A 16,001-nucleotide genomic window follows, 5' to 3' on the forward strand; every position below is an offset into this window, starting at 1 on the left:
GCGAAATTGAACTCAATTTGGTGGATATATATATATATATATATATGGATAAATGTTAAATGGATGGAAGTTTACATGGATTTACACATTATTTAGGGGCTCATCTGTTTCAATTTCTTCAAATCAAACATAGCCAAAATGCTTTATCAAAGAGGTGTGAAATGGAGAATGTCTAGCTTCCTTGCAACATCCATAGCAGCCATAAGAAAAGCTTTTGTTGGATCTTATTTGTAGCAATGCAACTATCTGTGCTACTCTAGTTTGCATAGGAAAGAAAATGGTAGTTGCCTGATATTCTTGATATTGTTTTGATGTTTGGATTGCCAGCTTTGATGCACTTGCCAGATGTTTTTTTTTCTCTATTTGAATTTATATTTTGAGCATTTACATACAAGATGAGAATTTATTATTTGTATTTGACCCATTTAACCATTGAGTGCAATATGAGCTTCTGAAAGCCATGCAAGAGAACAAAGATGGGACTTTAAAGAAATGACTGGGCTCTTGCTTTCTCCTTGTGATTTTGACATGTTATTTTTTCTTCTTTGTTGGGTCTCATTATAGTATGTACTAGTGCGTTATGGTGTATTTTTCACAATTCTTTGGGTAATTTTGTATTTCTGATGTGATGAAATATTTCAGTGATGTAAATATTTTGTATTATCACATATGTTTTTCAATCTTCGCATTTTCTTTTTTATGATTACGTTGAAAGTTATTAATTTTATGAAAAAAAATTCAAATAAGCTGTCTCCAGAAAACACAAAACAAACAGCTCTAGCTTATTCAGAATATGTGCAGTTTGGTCATTTTTTCAGAATCAGCTGCTCTCAATAATCACAAACCAAATAGACAAACAAATTATCCGGATCAGCTGCTTATCACCAGATTATCAGGATAAGCAGCTTATCAGGATAAGCAGCTTATCAGGATAAGCAGCTTATCAGGATAAGCTGGATAAGCTGCAGCTGCCCCAAACAGACCCTAAGTAATACTAAATCATAGGCTGCAATTAAATACCAATTAAAACTCATCTTTAACCGGATGCAACTTCTACTGGCCAATCTACAGAATTTTCACAATGTAGAGTGAAATTTTTTTTATTTATATCCTAGTTTGCTGAATTTGTGAAGGATTATTACAATGTTTGCTATAATCTGACCGGGATATCTCAAACTTAAAAGGCTGAGAATTATTTGACATTTTGACATGGTGAGGAATTAATCAACTTACAGGAACAAAATGAAATCATGTTCATTGTACAAATAAAGATGTGAGACAAATGAAGCTTAAGAAGTTAACTGCTTGATTTCTCTTTGCTTATGGTTTTCTGAAAGAAAGGGAAGAAATCTCGTCATTTTTTGTCTTCCTTTAGCTTTTATTTTCACTTTGTTTAAAATTCCAATTCAAAATCCTTTTTTACCTGATTGGCACTCCCTATTTACATTAATCAAAGAGGCAATCAGTTTTAATATCCATTCTAATGTGTGAAAATGATGCTACTGTAGGTAGTGGAAAGAGTTACTTGGCAAAAGCGATACGAGATATTGAGGTTGAGAATGGTGGAAATGCGCCTCGAATCCATGCAATGGATGATTACTTCATGATTGAAGTTGAAAAGGCATGTGAATCTTTCTTTTGTTTTGCTGTATTCAAGTGAATTTTTTTTACCATATTTTATGCATTTAGCTTTTTTTTTTTGCCTTTTGCTGGAATATTATCTGTGATTTTTAAATCGGTTGTTGTGTTTATTAGAAGGACGAGGACAATGAGGGGCTTAAATCATCCGGTTCTTTCAGAAGCAAGAAGCAGATTACCAAGAAAGTGATCGAGTATTGCTATGAGCCTGAAATGGAAGAGGTGATCCCTATCATTTAGTTTTTTACCATGTGATTATTTTTCTCTATCATTTTAATATCAAAGGTGCTTTAATGATGAAATGTTATTACAGGGGGCATTGTTAGGATAAATTGAGAATTAAGGGAGTTGTGATATTTCTATTTGTATTTTTTTTTGGCCAGATTTCTGGAATATAACTATTTTTTTATTTATGAGGATGATTTATCACTTGGTAAAATTTTCAAATTTTATTTTTTTTGGTCTTCCTGTTCTTTATTTTATAAAGAATTTCTTTTGGTCTAGATTTTAATTTGCGACAATTTTATTTGCAAGTTATTTATCATGATCCTTTTTTTCCTGAATTGAGTTGATTTCTGATCGTGTGTTTTTTCCTTGAAAGATTTTTGCTCTTCTTTGGAAGTCCTGACAGCAACCTTTCAATAAATTCAATTGACTGCTCTATTATTCTTCTTTATTCATCTATCCCATATTAACGTGTTTACTCCTTTTTTAAGCATGCCTTTTTGCACAAGTTTAACCAATTTTGTTATTTTTGGTTATTCTTTCACATTTTGCATTAATTTCACTATCCACCTTTTTGCATATCTTTTACCCTCTATTGTCAATATAGTCAGGCATCTAGCATTGCACAGCCAAGTTTTTGTTCTAGCAGTAAGAATTATATGATATCATTTTTGAATGTTACATGTCTGTCATTTGCTTTAATATGGGATTATAATTTCAAGAAAATATCTCCATTGAAAAAATTATCGTTTAAAAGGTCATGCCTTCTAGTGAAGATCATGACCTTATTTGTGCAAGTAGATTAGTTATACACCATTTGCTTATATGGGCTCCATTTCATCAGGCTTTTTGTCAGTTAATGTCATCAATTAAATAGTTAGAAATTGTAGGCTTAACGAGCCAGGCACTGAATAAAAATTACACTTTTTATTGTCATCTTCTAATATTGTATTGATTGCTGGCTACTCGGCCTCATTGACGCATTCAGATTAATGTCTTATGCTATGAAAGGTTCTACGAATTATGGAATATGCACTGTTTAAAATTACGAAAATTTACATACATAGCACAAAATTCTTATATATATACATACCTAGTCTTTCATATCTACATACATAGCTCTTTGGTGCTTTAAAACTCTGCGTGAAAAGGTGTATTTCAATTCTAAAAAGTGGTGATAGTGCTAATTTTTATGTGACGATGAAGATTTGAATGACATGTCTGTAAATATGAAAGTTTGGGCGTGAGATATGCATATACGTAAGAATTGTGTGATATGTAGGCAAATGCCCCTAAAAATTATTGATCTTACTTTTCAACTTATGGAATCTCTTTTCTTTTTAGGCTTATCGATCAAGTATGTTGAAGGCATTTAAGAAGACAATTGATGATGGGATTTTCACTTTTGTAATTGGTATGCAGTTAATACTACAACGTGCCTTTATTATCTATCAGCAAGCAAAAGGGTTAAAATTTTCTTTTGTCATTTTCTCTTAATTATTGTTATTATTATTATTATTTGTTTACAAGAGTTCTTTTTTGAGATGTTTGCTATTACTCAATCGAAATTTCATGGATTTCTATTAGTTTATTTGTCTATTATTGAATGGGTTTTTATTGTTCATCTTCTTCAAGCACTCCATTTTTTAAAAAAAAAACATGTGATTGGCATTATTTTTTGTTTCCCAAAATTTCAATATTTTCATAGAGAAGATAATTAAGTCCTTTACCTTAGACTTTGAAAAACTTAGGAAGATTTACATACATCAATTCCTTTGTATTTACATACCTAACACCTAAACTTTAATTTTTAGATACATGCCACCTTACCTATGGATGAAAAGTTGTATTTGAAATTTTAAAATGTGAAAAATAAAGTTTAGGTGTTAGATATGTAAATACATAGGAATAGGTTGGTATGTATGTAGCCCCAAAAACTTGATGACAGTTAGGTCAAGTTTAATGAGACTTGTCCAAACCTTCTAACCTGTCTCTGTTAACACATTCAATATTTTAGTGTGATTTTGAGTGAAGTGAGATTGCAGCGCATGCGGCTTGCACTGCCATGATTTTAGCTAACGACTGGTGCAGCATTGTTTGGCAAACTGACCCTTTTTGTTGATCGTATGTTTGTCTCGTTTAGTGGATGACCGCAATCTGCGGGTAGCTGATTTTGCTCAGTTTTGGGCAATAGCAAAGGTATTTTTCTTTCTCTTATTTGTGAAATTTGTGAGTATTTCAATTCATGTTCAGTCGGCTCTGAATGTTAATTGCATTGCATGGAATATGTTCTGGTTCGAAGTTTAGAAAACAAAAAGTGACAATATGAAATTTTTTATTACACTTTGTAGGGTCTCTTACTTCACTTTGAAATTATATTATGGTTTATATATAATATACCACTGTTTTTATGATGTTAAATTATTTAAGTACCTCCTTTGAATAATAAAGAAAATCTACTTGAACTCCATTGTGCTTTGTTTTTTTTACCCAGCGTTCTATTTTTAAGGTATTGGATAATCATTTGCTGGTCAATTCTGCTCATTGTTGTTTGAATCTGTTTGTGCCCTTGTAATAAATTATTGAATAGCAGTTGGTGATCGATGCAATTTTACATCTAGCTATCTTGTCATCACCTTATTTAACTACCAAAGGGATATTGGAAATGCTTGGCTATATTGGATGGTATGGAAGAAGTGAAACACAATGAGAATATATCAACCAACTGATTATCAAATTGACATTTCCTATAAAAACACAATTGCTCGAAGTGTTAATTGCAAAAATGATCTGTCCGGTTGTCCGTTAATGGTTAGTCTGTTGATCAGGGCATTGCTTACCAATTGTAACATAGATCTTTTAAGGCATGCGAGCAAAGTGGCAATTACTCTACTTTATATTTTCATAATGTTTTAATCAATGAAGTTTATATATCATCTAATGTTTTTCTTTGCTGCTTCATCCTTGTAGGACCTTTTTTTTTGTTAGTTTAAATAGGCATAATCTTGTTAGAGCTAGTTTTCGCACATCTTTGCATCATTTGTTCATGGGATAATATTCTTGAAAATGGTGAAGTGTGTTCGTAAACTCTGTTTCTGAAAGATCTTATCTTCTTTGGTTCTACCGTTGTATGATTTAAAGAACATAAATATAAAACGATGGATATCTAGTTAATTTATAGGAATGCTGGACAACTCCTTGTCGCACCAGAAACCAAATATTTTGGCAACCTATAGTTGCTTTCTGGTGGGATAAGGCTATGGATGGAATGAATCAAAATAATGCTTACATAACTTTTTCATGTCCACACATTTGGGTTGCTTTAGGTTTATTTATCTGCTGGTGCCTTGTAGCCGAAATGAACCTTCCTACATTGGTATTGCATGTATTTTTCTCAAAATGTTCATAGCTATGTAGTTTGGCATGCCACAATTTCGTTTTCTTATCACATGCAGAAAATATTTCTTTCAGCTGACAGATGCATAAGATGAAGGAAGATTTACTACCACTCAATTCTTATGTATTTGCATATCTAATACATAAACCTCAATTTTTACATGCATGCCACCTTACCCATGCATAAAAAGTTGTATGTTATTTTTTAAAAGTTAAAATGATGGTATTTTTTATGTGACATGAAATATTTGGGTGGTATAAATGTAAAAAAAAAGTAAATTATAGGTGTTAGATATGTAATACTAAGAATTGGGTGTTATATTTGTAAATGCTCCAATAATAAAATATTATGAGCTCAGACCACATCTTCTGAGACACAATGGATTTTACTATTGCATGGTAGGTCTATGGTTGGAAATGGGGAGGTTTTTGTTTAAGGTCAAAGGGTGATATCCTGAGTGACAAGCTATTATTGTCAGGTGATCCATGTGCTGTGAATTGCCGGAATGCAAGATTTTACCATGACTTCGCTATATTTTCTTGTGAATTTGTGAAAATTCTATTCTCTTTTGATACTGCCATTTTTCTTGAGAATTTTGGGATAGTTTGTAATTCAGTTTAAGAATGCAACTGCAAATCATGATCACAAACAAGACGATGGCACTTCTTATTTCTATAAATTCATCCTTACATCAATATTTCAGAAATATGTTGACTATTTGATAAACCATGTCATTTTCTTAAAGGGGTTGAAGACTCGTCAATCATGTAGTTGTACATTGTGCCCCCTTCAACTGGTGGCTTTTTAATAAATTTAAACCACCTTCCCAGAGTGGAATTCAAATTGGTTTTGATATCTAAAAATTTGCCTATTTCTACCCTGTTCAAGATTCTTCTCTTCACAAGATGATTAACCCAGGCTTTATCCTTACGTATTTTAAGTATTGTACATTTCCTGTTAATTTTCTGTGTTATTATGGACCTTAATTGATCAGTAGATCCATGACAAATCTTAAACATCGCAATAAGTTTGTTTTTAGTTTTCAAATTAGCTTGACTAATTGTTATGCAGTGCTGCACATTTTGCTATTCTTTTTAAACTGTTTTCACTTATTCTTTTGAAACATTGTTGTGACAGAGGTCGGGTTATGAAGTGTACGTGCTCGAAGCTACATATAAGGATCCGGCGGTGAGCTTTTGATTTTTAATCTTTCTTCTATCATGGCTTTTAGGCTTGACTGTGATTGTACTTGCACATAGCCAAATATACAGAAGCACCAACATACTACACAATTCTCATGTATTTACGTATCAAACAATTAAACTTTGAATTTTGCATTTATCGCACAAAAATATTTTATTTAAATAGAAAACACTGCTATTGCTAACTTTTAAAATTTGAAATAGATCTTTTCAAACATAGGTAAAGTGCTATAATAATAAAAATCAAACTTTAGGTGTTAGATATGTACTATATATGAATTGTGTTGTATGTTTGTAAATTTTCCTTTTTATTTTAATAACAACATTATCTAAAGCTGCTCATTGTTTGTGTGGAGGTAATTTCAACCGTCAAGGGAATTTAATTTTGTTTGTTTTATTCATGTATGAAAAATAAATAAATAAATAACAGGGTTGTGCTGCAAGGAACATTCATGGGTTCAAGCTAGCTGATATACAGAAAATGGCCAAACAGTGGGAAGAAGCACCACCTTTGTATTTGCATCTGAATATTCAGGTCTACCATCATTGAACTTACCTTTATTTTTGATACTATTATGAGGCATTTACATACATAGCACAATTCTTATGTATTTACATATCTCACACCTAAATTTTGATATTTACACATAGCACACAAATCTTTAATATCACATAAAAATGCCACTATTACCACTTTTTAAAAGTGAAATCCACATTTTCATGCATAGATTTTAAGCACAAAGTTTTGATGTGAGATATGTAAATACATAAGAATTGTGTGCTACATATGTAAATTTTCCTATTATTTATGATGTGTATCTCGTTCACACTTGTCTCTTTTACTTTCAATCATTTGCTCTTTTTTATTGTTTGTTTCTCCTAGTTTGGATATTCTGTGAGTTTGTTATGTATTTAATTTACTTTGCAGTCATTACTTGGTGGGGATGATCTGATTGACCAGTCCATGCAGGAGGTAAAATCAAATGCAAATTTTGCAATTTGTCTTACGTTTTTTTTCAATTTATAATTAAATTTAATTGAATTTATGGTTTCAATTGCTTATTTCAGCATCAAGGGACTTTCTTTCTCTTCTTTATATTCCTTAGTTAAAGTAATGATGGATCTAAAGGATCGACAGCTTATCTGTCATGTGTAAGGTTTTTAATATATAACTACTCCAATGTAATTTCGTTGATTTGCAAATGCTGTTCAAGGGTTTAAGGAAAAAAAATTCAGTGTCGATATTTCAATGCACCAAACCTAAGTATATCCAGTTGAATTTATGATCATACTGTTGCACATTGAAGCTTATAAAACTTCTATTTGTTGAAGCCGTACTCTTAGCACTTGGTTTGAAATTAGTTTTTTAAATTACGTATTCACATCTTCATGTGTTAATTCTTCCAATTTTCCATTCTTTACTGAAGATATATGGATTGTTATCTCTTAAATACAAATCTGGGACATGTTTTTCATATTTCATATGACAACGATCTTTCTCTTGAAGCATTTGACATTTAACTTCTTCAATATGTTCGCCCACATGAATACAAATCTGGGACGTGTTTCTTGAGAAACTTGCTCTATTGAAAATACAAAGATTAGGATTCACCAAGATCTCTTTTGATTTCTATTGTCTTATTTGTGTCAGATTTGAGTGTAAAGCGAAATAATAATATTTGAGAAAGGTTTCGGAAGATAACAGTTGATGATGGGCTGAAGCGAGCATGATGGAGTCCAGTTGAGCACTTGTATGGTTGGTTGCTGAAACTATTTGGAAGAACAGGAAAGACATGATTGGTCAAAACGATTTTGATAAGAATTTGTTCAGAATTATTTATATTAACTTGAATGACCTGTAATGCTTGTCGTAAATTGAAATGAATGGTCATAAAAGATAAGAATTTGCTGTTGATGATGAAGGAGAAAAAATTTTCATCAGGCTTCAACATGATTATAGGGCAGTTTGATCGTTTTTATGGGCATAAACATAAAAATCACACAATTCTTATGTTTTTACATATCTAAGAATTATACTATCATATTTACATACATAATATTCTAATATCTAATATCACATAAAAATATCACTACTATTATCCTTTTAAAAGTGAAATACACCTTCTTATACATAGGCTCATGATTCCAAAGGCTTTAAATGTAAATATTAAACTTCAGGTGTTATACATGTAAATACATAATAATTGTGTGGTATTTATGCAAAATTGTAAATTACCCTTATTTTTTGTTATGCAATAATTTAAAGTTTTCAGATTATCTTTATTGTTCCTGTTGATTCTTAGTAATCTTTGATATGAGCAGTGTGCTCAAATTAGTAACACATTGGTTGAAAACAAAGTTAAGAATCCTAAGGTGTAAGTTTTGAGAGCTTCACGCTGCACGAAAAACAAGTACTCATGAGCTCAATTGTTCCACTGTATTGGTTTTTTGTCTAAATCATACTGCACCAACTGGTGGTATTAGTCTCTTGCGTGCCTTTTTCTGATGCCTAGAATTTTGAACATGTTTTCTTTTGTTTATTATAAATAGGTGGACATGGATGCGGATGATACAGCAGGGGATACAGAAGCACGTCATTTGCAGGAAACTGATGATTGTAATTTGGCAGAATTAAAATCATTAGATCAGGAATCTGATCATGGTATATTTGACAATTTTCTTTCCACATTTATTTCATGCAATTTTTTTTTTGTTGTTTTTCTAAAATAATATGATATCCCTTTTAATGAAATGCTAGATATTTGCCTTTTTATTAAAAATCTGCTCAGGAATCCAGTTTGTGTGTTATTCCATGCTTCAATATTAGTATAATTGGACTGCTTTGTTTTTGCTTTTGCCAATCGAGCCAAACAAAGTTTAAATTAAATATACTCACCAAAGTTTAAAATAAATATAATAGAATAATGTTCAAACTAGATCCAATCCAGACATCTTACAACAACTCTCAAGTCACCAGATTTCTGTATCATTGTCCATTGTGAGAAGCATCCTGTTACAATGATTGTGAGTAGACTTTTCAGCAAATTTGTAATGTACAATGAGTTCTCAGAGTAAATAAATGACCCAATAATGGTCATCATAGCCTGTTCATCATTCTCCTGGATTGGAATGATCAGACTGAAGAGTTTCTATGAAAGTTTGGATGGAATTTCACATTTGTATAATTTTATGTTGAGGCATTTTCTTCCATTTCCGAAGCCTATAGCGCACTTGGTTGGAGGGACTGCAACTATTTGTAGAAGTAGTGGTACAATTGCTGTGTGAAAAGCAGATTTTTTGAAGCTGTTATGATATTATGCACTTCTTCCCTTCTGAAAATGGTGATGTACATTAGTTTTTCTAATAGATCTAGTTGGAACAAGCTCATTGTTATCGCATAAATTTCTAAAAAGTAACGAAGAAGTTGTTGTGTTGGTTTGATGATATTATAGCTGTCTGTGATAATAGTTGTAGAACTGTTGTTTGAAAAAGATTTTTTGGAAGCTGCTCTTGGTTGTAAAAAGTTGCTCCTTATCACACAATATTTTTTAAAAAGAGAAAGTTATAGCCGAACATAATTATGACAACTTTTTGAAAATTGCACCCATAGTCAAACATAAATGTGGTAGCAATCTGTAAAGCAAATTTGTGAAAAAATAATAATCTTAAACGGTCCCAAATTCTTCAGACAGCAACAATTTTTTTAATACTATTTTTTTATTAATGATGCTATTATTCATCTGAATTTTAGGTTGCCTGTTATTATTTTGTTCTCTATTTGATATATTTGTATCGAATATTGAATTTTTATGACATTTTTAATATTAATTGATTGTAATTTCTCATATTGTTTTTGATGACAATCCCATGTTCTAGTTTCATTTCTTTTTAAGATTCTTTGGTCTTTAATTTTATTTATTTTTAATAGTTTAGCTTGAAAAATTTTCTTTCAGCGCTTTAAAAATAAAAGAAACTGTTCTTAACACATGAATTCCCGCGTCATGAAATTCCAGAACAACCTTTTTTTTTAAGATAAGCGAGTTAGAAGTAGTTGCAAGTATTAGGGGTGTAAAGTTTAGTAAAGACATAACACAGACTGGTTTGATTTTTCAAGCTTTTGGTATTTAAGTAAATGGATTCAATTTATTTTATTAGGGAATTAGGACTATTCTCAATTTTGTCAAATTCTTAGAAATCAGCCTAATTCGAGTTGAGCTGTTGTGATTAACTGAGTTTGCTCGTGAACCCAAATTCTCTCTTACTTGCCGCTGTCTTTGACCTCATCTGTTACATTTTTTGGAAATTTGGAGCCGGCTCCTATGCTTTGCTAAGCCCGTCTCTTGTGCTAATCTTCCTTGACTCCCATTCCGACCCACATCCTGCATTTTCCTCTAACATGTCCTCAACCTTACAATGGAGAGAGAGAGAGAGAGAGAGAGAGCGATCACAGATGTTTAAGAGTTGTCTCATTTTGCATTTAAAACGCATCAATTCATTATATTTACTTTTAAATGCATCATATTTCTTCTATTTCCCATTTGTAGATTGCTTTTATTTTAAATATATCCATATTAATTCTATTGAAAATCTTTAGATGATAATGCTAAATTTAAATTAGCTATATTTTATGCAGTGTTTGGCTTCAAAAAGATCATTTTCATCCAATTATAGTTGATAGAAATTAGAATGTTAAGCTGTATGCATTGTTAAATTAGGACGAATAAGGTGAAATATTTGTATTTGAGGGGTGGTAAGAGTGGCAATTATTGCCGATAAGACATTGGAAAATAAACTGACACGTGAAATAAGCATGTCTCGTAGAGAGCAAAAGATGCTGCAATTAGGCGGGCATATAGAAATAATAAGATGATAATTTCTTCTATAGTCGCCTTCTTCTGTTGTTCACAGTTAGCTGCTAGAACTTGTTTTTAAATTACAATTTTATCCCAGATACTTAGTTATTTATGGTTTTGTATAACTTCTTATGATACAAGATTCCCTCATTCGTACTAGCTTTAAGTCTTGTTCTTCAACAATATTAAAAGTAGAATATCCCTCTGCAAGTTCAAATTTATTGGAATCAAGCCATGGAGAACGGAATTGTTAGACTGTGCTAATAGGATACTTATTATCATTTTGAATGAACTAGAACAGGGTTCTTGGATTTACTCCAATGAATAAGAATGCGCTTTTATCATTGTGTTTTTTTTTTCAAGAGAATGACTTAAAATTATAACTTAGTGTCTGTTTGGGGTAGTTGCAGCTTTTTAAAAAAACAGCTCAGTAGCTGTGTTAGGAAGCTGCTGTGGGGAAGCTGTCTTTTTGTTTTGTATAGTTGTATTGCAGCTGAATAAGAATGAATTAGAATAGGGTTCTTGGATTCACTATGGTGAATAAGAATTCGCTTTTATTTTTGTTTTTATTTTTATTTTTCAAGAGAATGACTTAAAATTATAACTTAGGGTCTCTTTGGGGCTCCACAACAGCTGTGCCTAGGAGAGTTAAAACAAAACTCGTCGTTTGCAAACAAATCGTGTTCGATTCGTTCGATAAACAAACAAGCCGAACATGAACAATTTTTTTGAACTCGATTTATAAATGAGCCGAATAAGAACAAACTTTTATTCGATCATGTTCTGCTCAAATTTAATTAAATAATATATAAAAAGTTAATCTAATGATATCAATATTTGATCATGTTCTGCTCAAATTTAATTAAATAATAAATAAATAATATATAAAAAGTTAATCTAATGATATCAAAAGTTTTGTTTATAAAAATAAAGAAAAGTTAGATGTTAGATATGTAAATACTTAAGAATTGGGTGGTATGTATTTAATTACCCATCAAGTTTTTAAGAAATAAAATTTAGCTGTTAGATATGTAAATACATAAGAATTGGGTGGTATGTATTGGGTAAATACATAAGAATTGGGTGGTATGTATGTAAATGCCCCATTTTCTCCCAAAAATTCCACGGCTTGGCTGCTGGCATGTAGGTTTAAAATTTAAATACAAAAGAATTTGGTGGCATGTACATAAATGCCCCTAAAACTTTATTCGCACGGCCCGCCCCAACTTTTCTCGCCATTTAGTTTTGTGACTTTGGTCTCACATTACCAGATTGAGAAAAGTTCCATCATTAGTCCTGTATAAAAGTAAAAAGGAAGTGAGAGAGCTCCAAGTTTCAACATCACTTAAGCACTTTTTTGTGATTTTTTAAAGCCGAAATATATTCCATTTCCGGTTCAATTGAAAATATTTAAAACAAAGAATTAATTTTTTAAATTTTAGTTTGAGCTGAAATCCGAGCCGAACATAAGCTTAATTTGAACAAATGAGTTTGAATCGAGCCAAACACAAACAAATAATTCATGAGCTATTTTGAACACAAACAAAACATAATTTAAATGAGCCGAACACGAACAAGTTATGGACTCGTTCGAGCTCGATTTGCTTACACCTTTAGCTGTGTGACTGTTTGTTTTGTATAGTTGTACAATAACTATGTTGTAGTTGACAGCTTCTTATTATAAAAAAAACTTTTCTGTCCCTGTATTGCTGTCTCTATGACAGATCAAGTTCAGGTTAAATAACACATACATGAAAATAAAAATTAGATTTAAAATCTCCAAAAACTCATAAGTTCGAATATTACAACTAGAACTGACATCTCATTTTACAGTATCGCAACAATCAAAATAAAAAAATAAAACTATTAATAGAACAATAACATTATCATAATATTGAATTTGAAATGCAGACGAGTAATGTCTTAAGATAATTTTCTCTCCAAAGAAACTCTCCACATTTAATCACTATTTGAGGTGGAATTATCTAACAACAATTCACACAAATATTTACCAAAATTCAATGAGCATATTTGGAGCAACCCAGCCGAAACAAGAGCAAACCACATAGAGCATCTCAGTCGAGAAAAAGAGTAAACCACAAAGAGCAACCCAACCGAGACAGAGCAAATGACAAAGAGCAATCACACTGACATAGAGACAACAATTTCTCCAAAGTTCACAGAAAAATCGAAATGTGATTCATCTAAATCCCTTTATACCAAGCATAGCAATTTTTCTCAAAATGTTCACATAAAAAATGAATAAATAAAATCGACTGGATTTCTGCGCAAACCACAAACTGCAAAGAGCAAAACCATTGAGACAAAAGCCACAAACCACAGAAGATACATTGAAGTTAAAGGGCAGAAGGTATTGAAGGATGAAGAGAGCAAAGGAAGAGAACGCCAGCAATCCCTCACCCCTAGTGTCGGAGAATGAAGAAAAACAAAGGAAGAGAAAAAATTCTATGCAGCATCACTTCACTCGAATTGATACGAAGAGGCGGGCAACCAGATAATATCAAATGAAAGAAAAGTGGAACGCAAAGTTGAACCCACATCCCCATAAGTGGGGCGCATATAAATAAATGCAAACATGCCACACTAACAAAACGCTGAAAACTGCATTTTTGTACCGTGCCGTAGCAAAAAAGGCTACCCCAAATGCACCCCTAGTCAAGTTGAGCCCGATTTCACTTCTTCACGAACAAAATAATTATCAAACTTACTTAAAGTGAATAAAAAAGGGGTATTTATATACATGCCACCTAATTCCTTTGTGTTTACATGTCTAATTCCTAAACTTTATTTTTTACATTTATACCACAAAATTCTTTCATATCACATCAAAATACCATCATTTAACTTTTTAAATGTGAAATACACATTTTCATGCGTGGGTAAGGTGACATGTTTGTAAAAATTCAAGTTTCGGCAATAGATATGTAAATACATAGGAATTGGGTGGTATGTATGATCTTTTATGAAAAAGTTAATATAATATGAACATTGATTAAATCTAATCAAAACCAAATTGGATTAGTAATACACTAAAACCTACGGCAGCATCTGGCAACAGTACCGCTATCATGCTGTACTAAAATGACTCCTGTTTAACCTACTTGTTTATTGCTTTCTTGATGTTCGTAATATATGCTTAGGATCATATAGATTTTGATGACATGCTATTATTATTATTATTATTATTAATTTTTATCTAGGATCAACAAAATTGGGCGAAAGATGGAATACCGACGAAGAGGAGGTCCCTTCAGAGAAAAATGAGCTGCAAAAGAGTAGATGGTCCAAGGAGTTGTCTGTGGATCTACATGACCCTAAGAGTGCCAAAGGTAACACCAACGTCCTTTCTGGGCTGATTCAGACATATGGGAAGGGTGTGAATTTTGTTCACTGGGGTGATAAGGTATGGTCTAAACTTGAAGTTGGTGAAGTTGGTGATTTCATGAGAATTGATTTGTGCTTGTTAAGCTATTTTACAACTGGGCATTTCCATACATGCCAACCAATTCTCATGTATTTTCATATCTAATATATAAACTTTACTCTTTACATCTACGCCACCAAAATCTTTTATATCGTATAAAAATACTACCATTTTAACTTTTAAAAAGTGAAATAAACTTTTTCATGCCTTGCGAAGGTGGCATGTATGTAAAAATTGAGGTATGGGAGATATGTAAATACATAAGAATTGAGTGGTATGTATGTAAATTTTCTTTAGAGAAGATTTCGAAGTCGTTCAATGACGAACATATACTGGATGAAATGTTGCTGAACAATTATTTCCTCATTAAGATATGTGTTTGACCTTACTACATCATTTTGTTTAAATTATTTGTTATTTTTAGGCTGAGACGATCGGATTTTCGATAGGTGCGAACAAGAAACAATGTGCTTCTTCTTTGATAATTGGCCCAGGAGCAGGCTATAATCTGGTTAGTTCTTGTTTCTTCATCTGCCAGCTTCTCCCTTTTTCTGATTTTATGCTATTTTTCATTTTGTAGGAAATAATTTATCCATTTTTTTAGTCGCCTTTCTTTTAAACATTCTTCCTAGACCTTTGTTTTTAGGGGTATTTACATGCATACCACACTGTGAGTTTTGAATAAACCTTTTCTCACTGAATACATAGATAATTTACCTATAAATAGGTGAGTACAAGAGAAACATGAGTACAAGAGAAACAAAAGAGTACAAGAGAAACAAAAGAAGGAAAGAAATCTTCCTACAATAAAGTAATTCCTATAATTATGGAATAACATAAATATCAATAATTAAAAAATTATACTATGACTAAATATACCAAGTACTAAATAGAATTAAAGTAAATAATAATAATAAGGAGCGTAATTTCACACTCCCCCTCAAGGTGGGTTGTACAGATTGTACATGTCCAACTTGTTGGTTAGCTCATCAAAACTGGACTTAGGGAGAGCCTTGGTGAGAATGTCTGTGGTTTGGTCTCTAGAAGGAGTATAGACCAATTCAATGATTCCATTGTCCACCTTCTCTGAAATGAAGTTCCGATCAATCTCAATGTGTTTTGTTCGGTCATGATGAACAAGATTCTTTGCGATACTGATTGCAGTTTGATTGTCATAGAACATCTTGATAGAATTTTCTCTCATAATTCCAAGCTCCTTGAGAAATCTTTTGATCCACATT

At 31.8% G+C, this 16,001-nt stretch overlaps 2 protein-coding genes across 4 annotated transcripts in view; both read left to right on the forward strand.

The window, feature by feature from the left end:
- The window catches only part of LOC110019315 (ribose-phosphate pyrophosphokinase 4-like), a 78,284-nt gene that overhangs the window by 34,936 nt on the left and 27,347 nt on the right, over positions 1-16,001 (forward strand). The gene's annotated exons all lie outside the window — the stretch shown is intronic.
- The window catches only part of LOC110019225 (YLP motif-containing protein 1), a 35,267-nt gene that overhangs the window by 11,047 nt on the left and 8,219 nt on the right, over positions 1-16,001 (forward strand). Inside the window, exons 1-10 of one of the 3 annotated variants that reach the window (XM_020716810.1) lie at positions 1,513-1,621; positions 1,759-1,860; positions 3,208-3,277; positions 4,007-4,062; positions 6,398-6,448; positions 6,893-6,997; positions 7,391-7,435; positions 9,013-9,124; positions 14,537-14,739; positions 15,185-15,271. In XM_020716810.1, the coding sequence (XP_020572469.1) occupies positions 1,589-1,621; positions 1,759-1,860; positions 3,208-3,277; positions 4,007-4,062; positions 6,398-6,448; positions 6,893-6,997; positions 7,391-7,435; positions 9,013-9,124; positions 14,537-14,739; positions 15,185-15,271 (864 nt within the window). In that variant the 5' untranslated portion in view covers positions 1,513-1,588. Of the gene's footprint in view, positions 1-1,508; positions 1,622-1,755; positions 1,861-3,207; positions 3,278-4,006; positions 4,063-6,397; positions 6,449-6,892; positions 6,998-7,390; positions 7,436-9,012; positions 9,125-14,536; positions 14,740-15,184; positions 15,272-16,001 lie in introns of those variants that run through there. The other 2 variants (XM_020716808.1, XM_020716809.1) reach the window with 2 other exon arrangements.

Source organism: Phalaenopsis equestris, unplaced genomic scaffold (assembly GCF_001263595.1).
Source record: "Phalaenopsis equestris unplaced genomic scaffold, ASM126359v1 Scaffold000054, whole genome shotgun sequence".
In the NCBI taxonomy this organism is placed as follows: Eukaryota; Viridiplantae; Streptophyta; class Magnoliopsida; order Asparagales; family Orchidaceae; genus Phalaenopsis; species Phalaenopsis equestris.